The sequence below is a fragment of the Abrus precatorius genome, unplaced genomic scaffold, assembly GCF_003935025.1.
Source record: "Abrus precatorius isolate BTA unplaced genomic scaffold, Abrus_2018 Scaffold11, whole genome shotgun sequence".
In the NCBI taxonomy this organism is placed as follows: Eukaryota; Viridiplantae; Streptophyta; class Magnoliopsida; order Fabales; family Fabaceae; genus Abrus; species Abrus precatorius.
The window spans coordinates 1,421,221-1,438,282 of record NW_020874303.1 but is presented as its reverse complement, the minus strand read 5'-3'; the positions used below and the strand labels follow the sequence as shown (position 1 = coordinate 1,438,282).

General features: G+C 30.4%; 3 protein-coding genes across 3 annotated transcripts; 1 reads left to right on the top strand and 2 right to left on the bottom strand.

The window, feature by feature from the left end:
- Positions 1-687: 687 nt before the first annotated feature.
- On the top strand, positions 688-2,280 carry LOC113855374 (xyloglucan endotransglucosylase/hydrolase 2-like). Its single transcript, XM_027486997.1, has 3 exons — positions 688-960; positions 1,175-1,368; positions 1,887-2,280. Exons 1-3 carry the CDS (start codon positions 688-690, stop codon positions 2,278-2,280), a joined length of 861 nt encoding a protein of 286 aa, XP_027342798.1.
- A 1,208-nt stretch (positions 2,281-3,488) lies between these two features.
- LOC113854205 (peroxisomal and mitochondrial division factor 2-like) lies at positions 3,489-4,256 on the bottom strand. Its single transcript, XM_027485091.1, has one exon. It carries the CDS (start codon positions 4,254-4,256, stop codon positions 3,489-3,491), a length of 768 nt encoding a protein of 255 aa, XP_027340892.1.
- Positions 4,257-6,164: 1,908 nt separating this feature from the next.
- On the bottom strand, positions 6,165-12,663 carry LOC113854478 (mitogen-activated protein kinase 20-like). Its single transcript, XM_027485485.1, has 10 exons — positions 12,109-12,663; positions 10,352-10,760; positions 9,873-10,000; positions 9,692-9,751; positions 8,772-8,921; positions 8,510-8,665; positions 8,106-8,317; positions 7,891-7,989; positions 7,154-7,311; positions 6,165-7,078 (listed from the first exon to the last, which is right to left on the bottom strand). Exons 1-10 carry the CDS (start codon positions 12,130-12,132, stop codon positions 6,651-6,653), a joined length of 1,824 nt encoding a protein of 607 aa, XP_027341286.1. The 5' UTR covers positions 12,133-12,663; the 3' UTR covers positions 6,165-6,650.
- Between the last annotated feature and the right edge of the window lie 4,399 nt (positions 12,664-17,062).

Sequence of the window (17,062 nt, the reverse complement as noted above, 5' to 3'; positions counted from 1 at the left end):
ATTTCCATAAATACATTTTGCAGTAAAATTAAAAATACTTATTTTTATGATCGTGAAAGATATTTTAAAAAATTATAAATTTTTTATGGAATGTGAAAATTAAAAAGAAAAGAAGTGAAAAAGCAACTCCCTAGATACATACTTCTTCCATTCATAAAATTAAGGGCTCAAATCTTTTATGTAAAAATTTATAATCAACCAAACTTAATTATCTAATCCTAAAAAATTAACTTTCTCTAAAAATGTATCTCAAAACAAGAAAAGGCACAATCTATGCTTGCAAAAGCAAGATTTTGTTACATATCATATCACTCCATGTTTAGCACTTCTATCTTAAGTATTACCCATTTTGAGATTTGACTTGTTGTCCAACGTCAAATTTGAAGAGACAACAATACAAAGACCTAAAAAAATCATTGGCATCAAAACAAACCATTCTCATATCTCTCTCTTTCCTCTCTTTAAAAAACATCCTATGAACAATGTTTTGAATTGCAGTTGGCAACTGCAATTGCGACAATAATATTATTGGGCTCAAAGGGCAGTCATCACAATCTGTGTTTGACAGCTATATTAGACATGAAACAACCCTACCGAAATTGTCGCAATCTAGCTTGTTAATTGTCAAACTTTGGTTTAAATACACAGTGTATTAGTGTTCTCATAAGTGCATTCACAAAATTGAAAATGGCTTCATCTCGTAGTTCCCTTTTCCTTGTGCTTTGTATCTTCTTAGCCTTAGACACATTTGCATTGGGTGGGAATTTCTACGAAGATTTTGACAATTTATTTGGAGATATAAGGGTTGACATAAAAGATGAAGGCAAAAGCATGACCCTCACAATGGACGAATATTCTGGCTCAGGCATTGTATCAAAGAATGAGTTTTTGTTTGGACGTTTTGACATGCAAATCAAGCTTGTTCCAGGGAACTCTGCGGGAACTGTCACAGCCTTTTACGTATGTTTGTCCCAAACTCATAACCTTTCAGATACCTTATATGAAAAAATTACATTATCAATATATTTTAATTGAACTTATATGTGTATGTATTATTAATTCGATGTTTGCTACAAGATAGCTATATAATTAAATATAGTCAAATATTTTTTGACTGAAATTAATTATAATTATTTATGTATGGCAAAGATATTGATACGTATTTCATGTGCAGCTAAGCTCTCAAGGATCAAACCATGATGAGATTGATATTGAGTTTTTGGGCAACTTGTCTGGTGATCCTTATCTGCTCTCAACTAATGTATATGCCGATGGTGTTGGAGGTCGTGAGATGCAGTTCTATCTTTGGTTTGATCCAACAGAGGACTTCCACACTTATTCAATTGATTGGAACCCTGAACGCATAATGTAAGTAACAAAATATGTATAGTTATTATATATATGCACCTACAAAGAGGGATAATTACATTAGTTTCTCTTGAATTAGTGTTAATTATACTAACAATTTTTTATTGAAAAATTACATTTACTTTTCTTATATATTAATTTTTTATTGCTTTTAAAAGTATTTTATATAAGTGGTTCCTGTATTAAAAAATAAAGAAGAAAGAAAATCATGCATATATCTTCAATAAAAGCATCCATGTATAATTAACACTAACCTTGAGAGAGAAAAATATAATTATTCATTCTAAAAGAGTTATCTTATTTTATCATTTAAAAATTAATACCATACGTGATACTGTATATAATTTTATATATTATTTATTTATTTATCTTTTTAGTATACACAAATTTTAAAAATATTCTTTAAAATTAAAAGAGGCATTAAAAAATGTCTCGCTTTGAATGTACAATAAACATTTTCCTTTAAAAAATGTGAATTAGATCTTATATTTATATCTATATGTTTGTTGTGTTTGCAGAATCTTGGTGGATAACATTCCCATTAGAGTTATGAAAAACCGGCAAGCCCTTGGTGTCCCATTCCCTACAAAACAACCCATGAGGCTTTACACTACTCTTTGGAATGGAGATTCTTGGGCAACAAGATGGGGGGCAGTGAAGCTTGATTTGTCAAATGCTCCATTTGTGGCAGGCTTCAAAAACTTCAATGCTTATGCTTGTGTTGCAAATAGGGGTAGAAGTTGCAAGGGTTTCAATGGTGGCAAAAATAAAGGTCTTGATGAAGAAAGTAGGCAAAAAATGAGAAAGGTTCATTCAAAATGGGTAGTTTATGATTATTGCCGTGATTTAAGACGTTATGCTCATGGTCTTCCATATGAATGCCGCAAGGATAACCTACTGGAATCTGAATAGAGGTTGCAATAACCATGTTGCAGCATAATTTGTTCACTGAGTAAACCATGCAAATGATGATATCATGAAGGGAGAAAAGAAAACTTGGATTGAATATATGTGACAATATGTAGCCCTTATATTTTATATTATGAAGTGTATGAGTTGCATGAAAGGTTTTTATTCTAGAAATGAAAATGAATTTGAAGTTCTTGGCCACTCCCTAACTATGTTGTCTTTGTAAGTGCTTATCCCTATTATGTTTTGCATTTTTTAAAACTCTTTTGCACTTTGAAAAAAATAAAAATTGGAGAAACCAAACAAGACATAAATGGTTCAACTCTCTCAAGCAACCATAAAAACAAAACAATTGTATAATGTCAATTTCGACATGAACAAAAAAATGATAATATTCCCCTAAAAGCAAAAGCCAGAAAAGCATTGTAATTTCATGACCAACAAAATTGGAAGCTTAGTTCAGAGTTAAAGCCAAGTTTAATTTTGGATCTGTATAACTGGGGCTGTTATGATAAAATATTATAATATTTTAGAATCATTAGATGTAAATTTGTAAATTTAACGATTGAGATCTTTCCTGCAGAGGTTGTCCTGCTGAAAAGGATTTGAACCCTTAAATATTTAATATATGTCCTCATGCCATGATTAGCTTAGATCAAAAGATAAACTTTCGTAGTTTTATATTATTTATTTCTTTGATAACTTAAAAGTTTTTCCTTATTTTTGTTTGAAATAAACAAGTGACATAGATATATGAAATGAAATACGTATTTTAGCACGATTAAAATTCACATGTAAAATTCATGATGTAATTTTACTATCGATCAGTCTGTTAAGATTAAATTTTAAATAAAAATGACAGTAAATATTTTTTTAAAAAATAGCAATAGACACTTCAAAAACATTAGACACATTTATACAAAAAACATGTTTTAAATTTTTATTTTAAATTTCTTGAAAATAAAGAATCCAAATAAGACCTACATAACTGAACTCTCCAAATAAGACCTACATAAATGAACTCTCATCTCATGCAACTTAAAGCAAAACAAGTGTGTAATGAAATAAAAAGGTTAATCCATGCTCCTAAAAGCAAAAGCCAAAAAAAGCATTATAAACTCGATGACAAACAAAATTGGAAGCATAGTTGACACAGAAATCATGTTAAAATCAAAATCTTCAAGACTTTTCACCTTCCCATTGAAGCAATGTCACCTTTTGTTTCCATAACATAAATACATGACAGCAGCAATGGCTGCAGACCCAGCAGCCACAGAAGGCCAAATAAACTCCAAACCCTTAATCACTTCACCAGCATTCACACTATTCACAGCTTCTTCTTCTTCTTCTTCTTCTTTCCTTAACCCAAAAACCCTCGATTCCATAACCTTAACCTTCTCCTCCAATTCCATTTTCTCCATCACCCACTTCTCCAACTCAATCTTCTTCCTCATTACCACACTCTCCAATTCCACAATCATCTGTTTCAACATTTCAATTTCCCTCTCTCTCTCATTAACCTTCTCCTTCATCTCTTCCTGAACCCTAATCCTTTTGCTTCTCTCTTCACTCTCTCTCACTTCCACAACACCAAGTTTTCGCTCCAATTCCCTCACCTTCATTTCGCTCTCTGTGTTCATCTGCTTCAAACCCTTCACATCTCTCTCTAGAATCTCAATCCTAGTTTCTCTCTCATCCGCGATTTTTTTTAGTTCTGACGCCTCCGACCTCGCTTCCTCCGCCGCGCTCATCTCCGACACCGCGTCGTGCTGGAGACGCGCCACCTCTGATTCAAGATCAACCGCACGCGCCGCGATCACCTCCGCCGCGTCGCCGTCGCGCATCAGTTCCTCGATCTCCTTCCTCAGCTTCTTGATCTCCTCCTTCTTCGACGCGTTCTCGGTCGCTAATTCGTCTCTCTCGCGCTCCAGTGTCTCGATCTTGGACGGGGATGCGACGCCGTTGTTGGTGACCGCCATTGCTGCTAGGAGATGGAGCGAGCGATTGTGATGTGTGGTTGCTGAGAAAAAAATGATATGATTTGGTTTTCTCACCAGAGAAACGGTGAATGATTAATGAGTGGCGTTAGAGGAACTGTGGAGAGTGAGGAAGTGATGAGTGGAAAAGGTTGCGAGAAAATCGGTGACGAAGTCATGAGAAGGAGCATTATCCGGGAAAATTTTGGAGGATTTTCCGGGAAAGGGAGAAAGGATAATTCCACCTTCGCGCGTCGAACTTTTTTTCTTCCGTACTTTTTTATATTAAAAGATTTGAATTGTTTAACCAATCATTAAAAAAATTCATTTGAGCCAAAAAAAAAATTCAAAATATCATTCAACTATGTCCCTTGTCAAAGTAAAAATTAGATTTTTTCAGAAATTAAAAGTATTTAATATAATGTGTATGAGTAATTTTTTAATTTTATCAAAAAGAATATATTTAAAATTATAAGAGAAATATTCATAATTAATTTAAATAAATAAATAATAGCAACATTGATTAAAAAAAAAGAGATAAAACTAGTTTGAGTACAAGTAACTATAATTTAAAATGCAATAACAAATTTCATTGTATATAAAATGTGTTTAAGAATAATAAGATTTTATTTTTCTAAAACATTGTTTAGTTCAAACACTGAGACAAAGATACAGAGACACGTATATTATGTTTAACTAATGTTTTGCTGTAAAGATAAGAACACGAAAAGACACCAAGAATACAAATTCGAAAGATACTAGTGTACCTTTTGAAAGAAAGGATATTAGTAGCTTAGCTCTTAGGACAAGGAGACTATACTTTTGAAGACCAAAATACTCATGATAATTATACAAAATTATATATATTATCCTTAACTTTTATTTTATATGTCTTATTTCTTACAACTAAACATAATACAAGACTTAATATACAATATTATATATTTGCTTCCAAACATAATACAGAAATATAAATATTAGTGTTTTTGTCCTTCATTATATGTGTGTTCTTGTCTCCGAACCAAACTTTACCTAAGAGAAAGATAATATCATAAAAGACAGCACACACAAATTAATCCCAACAAAACACATCGAAGAAGCCCTTGCATTCGAAGAAGTCAGTGTGGGAGAGGTGTTTCAAGAAGGTACGGTGATCGGAAGAGATGGTGTAGTCACGAAGGATCAGTAAAGAGTGAAGCAAGAAAGTGTACTGTCATACGAGGGTGGAAGGTAAAGAGTGGAGTAAGAAAGTGTGCTGCCGTGTGAGGGTGTAAGGCAGAGAATGCATAGATGGTGACTTTTTTTGGCAAAATGAGAAGAGCTCGCAAAAATTAAGATACGAAGAAGATAAACCTTTTTTATAAATATTTAAAATATATTTAAAAACTTATTTATAAATTGAATTAACTCTATCAACCAAGCATTTAATAAAAAGGAGTTAAGAGTAAAAACTAAATTCTAATTTCTTGATATTTTAATAATTAAATTTTATAAAAATTTATTACAAAATATGTTACATTTACAAGAAAGCATAATTAAATCATTATATATTCATTAAAAAGTCGTTTAAAAAAGTTTGGATGGAATTTCTAACTCTAATATAATGGCTTATGGCCTTCATACAATTTTTTAAAAACTTATTTTAGTAAGCTGAATGTTTAATTTCATCAATAAACTTTCATATAATAAGTTTGTATCAAATAAATACTTTCATCATCTTTCTGATAATTGCCATAGCTCACCATTAAGAAATTAATACTTAATTAAATTACTGTAAGGCAACTTAATTTGCACCACTTTCCTCGCTTTGCTTAAAACAATTTCTATCTTCTTCAGTATAATTTAAATAGGACAAATATTAACCAAGGCCCTAAGGATACCATTAAATGCACACTTACCGCAACTTTTAATAACAAAAAAATTCATTTGGATTTCTTAATCAATGTCCTTATAACACTAATTTCCAGGACCCTCTAAAACAGTTCTTTTGAAAGTCATTAAAGCCTGACTTTGTTGAGCTGTAAGATGTGATCCTTGCTTTGTAAACTTTCATTAACCCAATTAAAAGTACAAACATCCAAGAGATTGATTTCAAGGTGGTGTCTTCACTGCAAACACCTAAAAAAGGTTATGGATTTGACTTACAATATAAGACTCAATTTCATAATTGTTAACAGTTTCTTAATAGTTGTAATCAAAGTTCATACCTTTTTTAAGACCAGAGAAAGTTGGCACTTTTCTAGGGAAGCACTGCTTCAATGGCCCTCACCCTCCCCTCATTTTATACAAACCCACATCACTCACCAAATATTACAGCTCCATCCCAACAACAAAGAGCCTTTTTTTCTCTACAGAAATTGCTTCCCCTGGTCAAAATATTCACAAGATAACCATTTCCTAGAACATCCTTGTCATACCATACTGAATAGGACCAACCTTTCTATGAGCAGTTGCTCCACCATATTGACCCTTTGACTGCAGCAAGTTTGTTTCTATGGCTATTTGATCATCTTGTTCTAACTTGTTAACTCCTGCCCTTGTCATAAAAAAGGGATTTGTGTCAATATTAATGGCTATATCTGGTGCTATTTTGGCATTAACTCCACATTGTTGTGCATGTTTTGTTTGCAAAGGCACACCCTTATCGGCTTCTGTTGTTGGCCTTTCTTGATTTCCAGTGCTGGATCTTTGATAATAATATGCTGGGGGAACAGTTTGAGTAGGAAGCACAGAGCCTCTGATAAATGTCCTTGGATCATAAGAATCCTTGATAACATTTCCATACTCATATGGAACAACAGGACCAACAACTTTACCAGGTTTTGCTGGGAAAAAAATGAGTATTAGTTATTGATCATGCACAAAAACTTAAACAGACTACTATGCTAACAGCCATGTACCTAGTGGAATTCTTTGCGATCCATGTATCGATCTTGGCACTGGAATTTCTGTATCTCTGGAGTTCTTATTGTATTCCTCGGCTGTTAGCCGGTTCTTGCTTGAAGCAATGTTTGTTTGCTCCTTTGGGTGTACTGTATTTGAATGTACAATTGTTGACCTGTGAACAAGTGAAAAATATTAGAATATGATAAAATATAATAATGCTCTTTATGCATGAACACAAATCATAAGTAGCAACGAAGCAAATGCAGCAAGTTGGTGTGGTTGATTTTGGTCTACCAACTTGTGATTCCCTTGCACACTATGCTAAGACATTGAGAGGGCAGCTAAATAGTATGGTTGGGAAGTTACTTCAATGAAAAGTGCTTGATAGCTACAGGTTACCATACTATATAAGGGGACTTCATAAATAAATATTAGCAGGCTTGAATATGTAGCTTTTACTAATTATACTACAAGTACTCATCCACACCACAGTTGTTGACATTAGATGTAATTTAATATTAGAAAGAGGAACAGTGACATTTTAATCCACCATGACTTGCATGTAGTATTTGCTAAATTGTAACCAGAATCATATTAATGATTTTTGTTATAGAACATTCAATCCTATGATTACTATTTATAAGCATAATTGAATGAAGAATAACTGTTTATCAATAATAAAGGCACAGTTGCAAAGTATTAAATGCCAAATGAAATCCGATGAGAAACTGCATTTACGAATCACAATTACCTTGGAAGAGAAACATGCTTTCTATCAAGTGGCATAACAGGACCATTTTTACCATTTTCCTCTAGATGAGCAAACTGCTTTCGGAATTGATCAACAGCACTGTTAAAATTGCACACAAGAAAAAGTCAAAGATAAAGTTGAAATTCTGAATTGAAAATTATCAAGAGGGCAAAAGGATAACATGGGGCATAAATAGTTGAAATGCATTTAAAAACCTTGGATAAAGAAAATTTGTTCTCTCTGTTCCATTCATGTAGTCTTTCAATAGTTGAGGATGATACTCTAGAATCTCACGGAAAATCAGTTCTCGGATTTCTTCCTTTGTGACTCTTCGTCTTTCAAATTCAAATTCCATCTTTGTGATAGGCTGGCAAGATGGTTCCCTCTCAACTTTTGCCAGTCCCTTGAAATAAGGATCAGCCAATGCCTAAAGACCCAAAACATTTAAAAAATCTTAAGCACAAATTTCAAGAAACCATACTATAAATTTCTATACACTGTTATGATTTATTATACCTTGTGCAAAGGAAAAACATATGCTCAAGTAGTAGTCAACTATTGAACAAAAATACGTTTAAACTCACATATGTAAGCAATAGAGTACAATAATATAACAAACCTCTTCAGCAGTAGGTCGATCTTTTGGATCAAAGGCCAGCAACCTTTCCAGTAACCTTAGTGCTAAAGGATCTGCGTTGGGAAACTTTTGACAAAATGGTACAGGCTGCTTTTTCCTCATGCTAGTTAGGTATCTCCTTGCCTTCTCATTACGTACCTGCATGGAACATAAAATATTGTCACAAACTGGTATTGGCAACATTTGATTCAGAATTAAGCTAAGCAACAGGAAAGGTTTTTCCACAATCACAGAAAAAACCTACGCGTGATATAGTATCCAGTGAGGGAGTTCCAAGCAAATCTGTCATCAGATCCAACTGATGGACGACATTTTTTCCAGGAAAAAGTGGCTTTCCTGTTAATACTTCAGCAAAGATGCAACCTATACTCCATATATCAATTGCTGGTGTATACTGTATCAAGATATATGAAAAGTTAGACCTACAAAATGTGAATATGAAAACTGGTACCATTATGATGAGTCACTTTGCAGCCAAATAGAATAAAAAGTTGACTACCGCCAATACATGCATAAATACACATTTTATCACAATAACCATTTCCCCAAGAAACTCAACCAGAAATAAAGCCCTCTATTTACAGTGCTGAATGAGTAAGTTCAATCTAAACAACCACGTGACATTATAATGAACTAAAGACACCAAGTGGAATGTGATGAAAAACAAAAAGATAAATGTCTCTACCATGTGTTGTTACTAATTATTGATAATCTTGATTCTTAACAAAATTTAAGAGTGCAGATGCAGAAAAACTACGAGTACATACATACATATAGACAGACATTCAAAATAAAACTTCACATGCAGTGGATAATTTATTACCAACCAGTCAACCACAAAGGTATCAATGTATCATCACATATTTTCTTAACAAAGACAAAGGTATTGCAGTCAGTACTGGAGTTTGTTAGTTCAGTGACATACAATAAATAATAGAAACATATACAACTAATAGATTAATAACAGATTGGTCTTCAGTCTCATATGGTTTAGTTGACTGATAGAAAGAATATAAAAATGAGTGTATATGACCTGATATGAAATTTGAGCAATCGCATGGTAGGTCAAGAGTCAAAACTATGTATATTCACATTTATGAAATCTGAACAATTGTATGTTGTCTTCCCTCTTACAATGTTCAAGGAAATCTGGAATAGACATACCTTTGAGTAAAATGATCCACATAGCTCCGGAGCTCTATACCACCTCGTAGCAACATAATCCTAGAGATGCATGCATTAAACAAGCAAGAAATATCAGTCCCAACCTTTCCAAATGCTAGGAGAAATTTTAAATACTATAAACAATAACAAACAAAAAAGAAAGTTGAAATAGATAGTATACCGTCCAAAATATAGTTGTTGGTGTGTCACTGAAGGCAACTCTAGCTAATCCAAAATCACAAATTTTAAGTTTACAGTTTGCATTTGCTAGTATATTCTTTGGCTTCAAATCTCGATGATAGACATTTGCTGCATTGTATAAGCTGAGAATTAGATGAATAATATTGACATCAATGTAAGCACACTTGTATTAAGAAATAGAGAACACAGTAAAAATAGGGCCCAAGAACGGTCTCACATTCTGAAAAAAAATGCACACAATTTAATTGACGGGCAAACTGGAAAAAATGGAATCAAAAGCAACAAATAGAGAACATAATGTGCACAATCCTGACATCTTCATTGAGAGGAATGCCAAGAAATTATTTAGCTTCACATACGACTTATGAAAGTAAAAGGCACATGTTGTAGGCACAAGCCACACAATGTGCATGTCACTCTGTGTATATGTACAAGTAACAAAAACATATTGATGATTACCAGTGTGAATATACTTCAGTGCACGAAGTAATTGATAAAGAAAAAACTGATAGTGCTCTTTTGTTAAGTCATCATTGGCTTTAATGACTTGATGAAGATCAGATTCCATGAGCTCAAAAACAACATAAATATCTTTGAAGTCCTTCCTAGAAGGAGGAAGCATAATGTGTTTTATTTCAACAATATCAGGATGTCGTAGAAGTCTAAGCAGCTTTATCTCACGAAGAATACGTGCAGCATCGGATATATGCTCGAAGATATCATGAATCTTCTTAATTGCCACTTTTTCACCGGTATGAGTGTCAATGGCTGAACAAACAACGCCATAACTTCCCTTCCCAATGACTTCTTGAATTTTGTACCGGTTGGCATCACCATATTCAGAGAAAAAATCCATCTCTGTTGAACTCTGTAGCATATTCCACATTGCAAAATCAGGCAAGTTTGAATTTGAAAGTGCAAAAACATTCATAAATCAACCCAAGCAACAAAGTAAAAGCAAAACTTTCAATACAGATAGAAATTGAAAAAAATAAAATAAAAATAATAATAAAATATATATATATATATATTCTTTCTTAAAGAGAAATTAACTTATAATGAACATGTTTCAGAAATCAGAACTTATCAATAAAATTAATAAACATAATACATATTTGAGCGCTTGCTTCACATTATGGAATTATCACTATATCAATGAGTCACAAACTCAAAGAAGAGTCAGATTTTAATATGGGAATAAGATCATTCCACAGACATTGGACTAACACAAGAAAACTAACATATATTAATATTAAACATAGGAAAGCTACAATGCTTCGATGCAACTGCCTCACTTCCTAGCACGACAGAATAAAACTGAAAGGGGAAATCATAGTGTTTAGTACCACTAAATAAATCACAATTCATTTGACACTCCAAGATGAAATACATCTGCTTTAATTCGCCATTTCTTCTCATTCAACTCAGTCTAATACTCTAATATACATCGAAGCAAACTGAGATTTTCTAATCTCTTCTACTCAGCAGGAATGTGCAGAGTGATTTTTGAAAGATCATGCATCAACATGTATACAATGGACCTTTTTTTCACCTACTCCGATTACACATAGTTATCTATTCCAAAATAAATAAAAATCATATATTAAATCCTATAAATGACGTCAGATCAGATACAAAAGATGGAACAGGGAAAGGAAGCAGACAGAGAAAGGGTAGAAACAAAACAAAACAATACAAATAGTAGCCAAAATCTGATATGATGGGAGAAAAACTGTGAGCACTTAGAACAGGAATGCCACTTCGTATTGAGACAAATTGCACAAAACACAACTCAACAGGTGTAGTAAGAGAAAAATCAAAAGAATGCCAAAAAACCTATCTAATCAGCTAAAAAGAAGCATGTAATTTCATCAAGACATCAAAAAACATGGTGAAAAAGAAGATATTGCGGTTGCAATCATACCGTTATACTTCATGTAAAACAGACACATGAGAGAGAGAGAGAGAGAGTAAATCATAGAAGAAGCAAAATCGGAAATGTTAGTCTCCGCTAACATGACCCCATTGAAAATTTTCTGAGTACCCACCATTCACCAACACAAGCACCACTTATCACACTGTCAAATTCATCATCATTGATCATTCTCACACCATTCAAATTAAAAAATAAATAAATAAATACAAAAAGCAATAAATTTTCCAAATCACAATTACACAATTGCAAAGAGCATGAACAGACACACACAAAAACCCACCTTTTTCCTATGATCTTGCTGCATTTTCTTCTGACACCCAAAAATTTTCCAAAACCTCCCTATGGGGATTAGATCAAGCAAAAAACAGAACAAAACTCAGGTCTCAAATTTCTCCCTCCAAAAACCAAAACTTGAACCTCAAACTCACCCACATTTGCCCCACCTACCCCTGCTCATTATCACAAACCCACAACAATCCCAACTTCTTCTTCTCACCTTCCCCAAACATAGAACCCAAATGAGATCCCACATGCACCTTCACAAGCACCAAACTCCACAAGCATCCACCACCAACAATCACACAGTGACCCTTCTCCAATCTACCACTCAAAGCACCCTCATTTCCACAACCCCGCCAAAGATCCAACCTCAAAAACCCACCTTTCAGCTTCCCTCAACACAAAATCCACCACACACCCACCATTTTTGGCAGCTGAATAAGCCAAACCCAAACAAGAACACCAACAGCAGAAGCAGGTATGAAGAGCGTGGAGTGCCCAAGATCTGCGTACACACACCGACAAAGAGAGAGAGAGAGAGAGAGAGAAATGAAATTTTTTTAGAGCTTTGAGGCTTAAATCTAGTTGGTGCCTTTGTGTATCTTATCCGTAATGTATCTGATACATATACTGTATACACACACGGATATGGTATTTGCATACAAAATGGCTTGTCTGTTATTTTGAGAAATAAATAAGGGTACTTTTGTAAGCTCAGTGTGTCACAAGGTAGATTATGTTTCTCTCGCTTTTTCTGGAATTGTATTATGTTACTGTCCCCTCTGTGACTTACAGGTGGCATGTTGGACGGTTTTCAGACACGTGTCGATTTTCTAGAGGTTGGAGGTGGTGGTTGGAGGGCCCACGTGGCAGAGCCATAATATTGGAGTAAAATGTTTCAGTGTAGTGGCTATGATCTGCTTATTATTTGATTTTGTCTTTATTTAGTGTGGAAGGATTAGGATTAGAAATTTAGAATGTGGTGCCACTAGACTTTGCATAATGTCTTCAATTTTTAGGTATATACACACAATCAAACATCATGTCCTCCTTAGTGTAAGCATTTGTTGACACGAATTTTATCTTTCTATTCGAAGATTCTTAGAGGAACTTTAATCTTGAAATGCTATTTTATTATTATTATTATCTACTTTGACCAAAATAAATAAATAATGCATTGAAACTTAAGCTTTTATAAGTAATTATATTTACAAATGATATTACCTTTTATAACATTAAGGCAACAACTCTTAAAGGAATAAACAATAATTGAGAGGCCTATAATTTTTACAATTGTTAAGAAAGAGTGTTCATAATCTATAGCTTAGTTATGAATTGGTTAAGAATAATATTAAATTTAAATTGATTCGAATTAATCTTTAGCAGTTTGAATTTTAAAAAATAACTTTTACTTTGTTTTTTTTATTTTTAAGGAACATAATTTATTTTTATTTATAAATATAAATTTATTGATTGAGATATAGATGGAATTTTAAATTAATATATACATTTCTCTATAGTGGCTAATTTTTTATGTAAGACGCAATTAATAGTTATTTAAATAAAAGTTAAATATATGATAAACATTAAAAAATAACTTTTAAAAGCATAATTTTTATCATAAATCATGATTTAGTATAAATTATAAATTTCAAATTAAATTAATCTTAATTTTTAATATATATATATATATATATATATAAATACATCCAATGAATATATTTTAGATTAGTATTTATGTCATGATAGAATGAAAAAATTAATTACTATATTTATATTTTAAATATAGAAACTAAAAATTCAACCAGGTCGTGTAAAAAAATACATATTTTTTTTAATTTTCTAAATCAGTTTAACGAATCAAAATCATTTAAATCAATTATTGAATATCCCTAAATAAGATTATTATAGGAGTTATTTTAAGTAATTAAAGAATTTGTTGTGTTTTAATATTTTTAGTATAATGAAAATTTTTAAAAAATATTGCATATTGATTTAATTACATAAAATTAATCTTAAAGTTTTTGAACTTGAATTAAAATAAAATAACTCCTACGTACTAACTAAATTATATACACGATGATCTGAAACCCTAACGTTAATAAAATAATAAATTTTAAAATTGGCTTATTTGAATTATTTGAAAAGTTATTATGGAATTAAAAATTTGTATAATAATTTGTATTAGAATCTATAAAAGAAAAAAAATGAGATGATAGAGTCTATGTAAATGTTTTTTAGCTAAAAAACTCTTAATTGATTTACTAATATTATGAATAAAGGTGTGAAAAAGGATTCTCAAAAATGTAAAGTGTACTGTATTATTTCACTTTCTAGTCATCTTCCATTCACATACTATATATCATATATATATGGTCGTGGCTAAGTGCCTTTTGAGTCATTTTTTGGCCTTCAAATCAATCAAACTTTGTATTTAATATAAACTACAAGTTGAAGAAAACTTTTTTTACATTTTCTTGTTCATGGGCATGACGGCCATTAAAAGGTGAAAACAAAGGGACAAAAAGTACACAAAATTTCAAAGAAAAATAAAGAAAGAACTGTTCATTGCGTGTGAAACTGTGAATTTTAAGTACAAGTTACAAGTCACCAGACACATTTTGAAAGGTTTCAACAAAGAAAAGAGTTCATGCAGACAATTTGCTAATTGAATCTGTAATTTGTCTTTACATTCCTTCTTTTTAATTAGACTAATTGTTTGACATGAATGACCTAATTATAATTATGCTTTGAATTTACACATGTTAAAGTTTGATATAAATTAGGTATAACTGGTAAGCAAAATAGTTTTGAACGTGTTGCATCTAAATTAGAATATATAAACAATTCCCATGATACAAATTTATTCCCTTAATTTCTTATAAAATATGTTAATTAGGAGATTTGTTATATTGTTTTTAAAAGGGATGTGTGTATGTGTGCATGGGTGTTATATTATAATTTAGAAAATAATGTCTCCATCTTTAAAGATTATTTATAATATTTTAAAACCTCACAAAGCTTAATGTCACTTAATCTAAAGAATTTTATAGAATAAGCTACAAATTATAATTTCTTTTTTCATACTTCGTGATTTTCTTTCATAAATTTACGTATTAGTCAATTCTTTAAATATACGTTGAGAAAAAGAAATGTTGTCGTACTTAACATTAAGGAAAAGTATTAACTAACATCAAAGAATTATGAAGAAATATTAATGTGAAAATAAAAGCAAAAAATTATTAAGAATAACAATTCCAATTTTAATAGGAAAGATAATTATGTACACAATATTGATAATTTTCTATATAAAATAATAATTTGTTGAGCTCTTCAAAATGAATGATCAATATTTACATAATAGTCAGCTGGTAATTATTATTAAACAATAAAAAAATAAGTAACAGTAGTTGATTTTTAAATTATTGACTAACGAATCACTGTTGTTGACTATTTAAAAAAAAATAGTGATAAATGTTGATATATATGATAATCAACTATCCAATAAATGTTATTCACAAATTAAAAAATAAAAAACAGCTATTGACCATGAATATTAAATTTCTGACCGTTAAAACATCAGCAAAGAAAAAACCATTAGCGTAATAGTTGTCTAGTGGTCATTAATCATTAATTCTTTTTTAATCTAGTTTTATTTTTTTAATTTTAAAAAATATTAAATATATCATTTTTATTGTATCATTATTTTTATATAATTTTTTAAAAAAATTGCAAAGTTATCATAAATAAAAAATAATAAAATCTATATTATAAAATTGAATATAATTTTAATACAAATAAAAATAGTATTTATATATTAATTTATGTATTTTAAAAAAATAAGATAATATTAACCAATTCTATTTAAGTATAATAATTAGCAAGAAATAAACTATGCTACTGTAATTTATATAAAATTCATTCAATAATATAAAGTCCAAAAAAAGAATACGTTAAGAAATATATTATTTATATCTTTCAACAAATATTAGTCATTTAACCATTCAATAACTTTTTAAATATAAATTCATTAATTATTATTAATAATTTTTTATATTATTAATTATTATTAATAATTTTTTTAGCTAGTCAATTACTTGTTTATATAAAGTCAATAAATATTATTGATTATATAAAAGTCAGCGATAACAACTCAGATAATAATCCTTTTCTTTACGTAACATAGTCTTTTTTTCTTCTAACAGTACATTTAATAGATTTTTCCTATTTTTATTTTATTTATATTGGTTCTTAATATGCTCAAAATCAAAATTTTCCTTTAAAAATTTAACAATATAATATCTCATATATATTTTATATAAAAAAAACCTTAAAATGCTCTAAACAAAATAAAAATTACCACGCTAACTATTAATATAGTAAGATTGTCTCCTATAAAAAAATTACTTATAGTTTATAATATAAAATACTTATTATCAATATAAAAAAAAAGAGATAATGATCAATAATGAAGATAAATCATTAATAATATATAATTTGAACTACTTCCTCTATTCTCTTTTGTTCGACATTTAAGTAATTACTTTTATTTTATTTTGATTTTCGTTTTAGAATAATAATGAATAAATAATTTTTTAATTTGACCCTTAAAAATTAATCAATGTATAATAAATTTTAAAAAATTATTAGAGATAAAGGGTGTAATAAAATTACGGTATACTCTCTTAGTTTCTATGGTATAATCTTAAACAGTAAACAAAAAGAAAGGAAGTATTAGGTGAAATAAAACAAACCTATTTTCTAATTAAAATAAAAAAACTCCTTATTATTAATTAAACTTATTTTGTCCCTATGAATTAAATCTTACTCCATAATGATACTTTGAGATTCAATGTTATCTGTATTAATCATTCTAATACTTTATAAAGTAAATATTAAATTAAAAAATTAAATATATTTAATATTTTTAAATATAAAATGAATTCAATACTTTT

Excerpts from the sequence above, each read along its gene's own strand:
- LOC113855374 (XM_027486997.1), top strand. The coding sequence starts at position 688 with ATGGCTTCATCTCGTAGTTCCCTTTTCCTTGTGCTTTGTATCTTCTTA. Across the intron at positions 961-1,174 it reads GAACTGTCACAGCCTTTTAC|CTAAGCTCTCAAGGATCAAA; the intron begins GTATGTTTGTCC and ends TTTCATGTGCAG. Across the intron at positions 1,369-1,886 it reads TGGAACCCTGAACGCATAAT|AATCTTGGTGGATAACATTC; the intron begins GTAAGTAACAAA and ends TTGTGTTTGCAG.
- LOC113854205 (XM_027485091.1), bottom strand. The coding sequence starts at position 4,256 with ATGGCGGTCACCAACAACGGCGTCGCATCCCCGTCCAAGATCGAGACA.
- LOC113854478 (XM_027485485.1), bottom strand. The coding sequence starts at position 12,132 with ATGCAGCAAGATCATAGGAAAAAG. Across the intron at positions 8,922-9,691 it reads GTGGATCATTTTACTCAAAG|TATACACCAGCAATTGATAT; the intron begins GTATGTCTATTC and ends ATCTTGATACAG. Across the intron at positions 7,990-8,105 it reads ACAAATTTTCTTTATCCAAG|TGCTGTTGATCAATTCCGAA; the intron begins GTTTTTAAATGC and ends CAATTTTAACAG.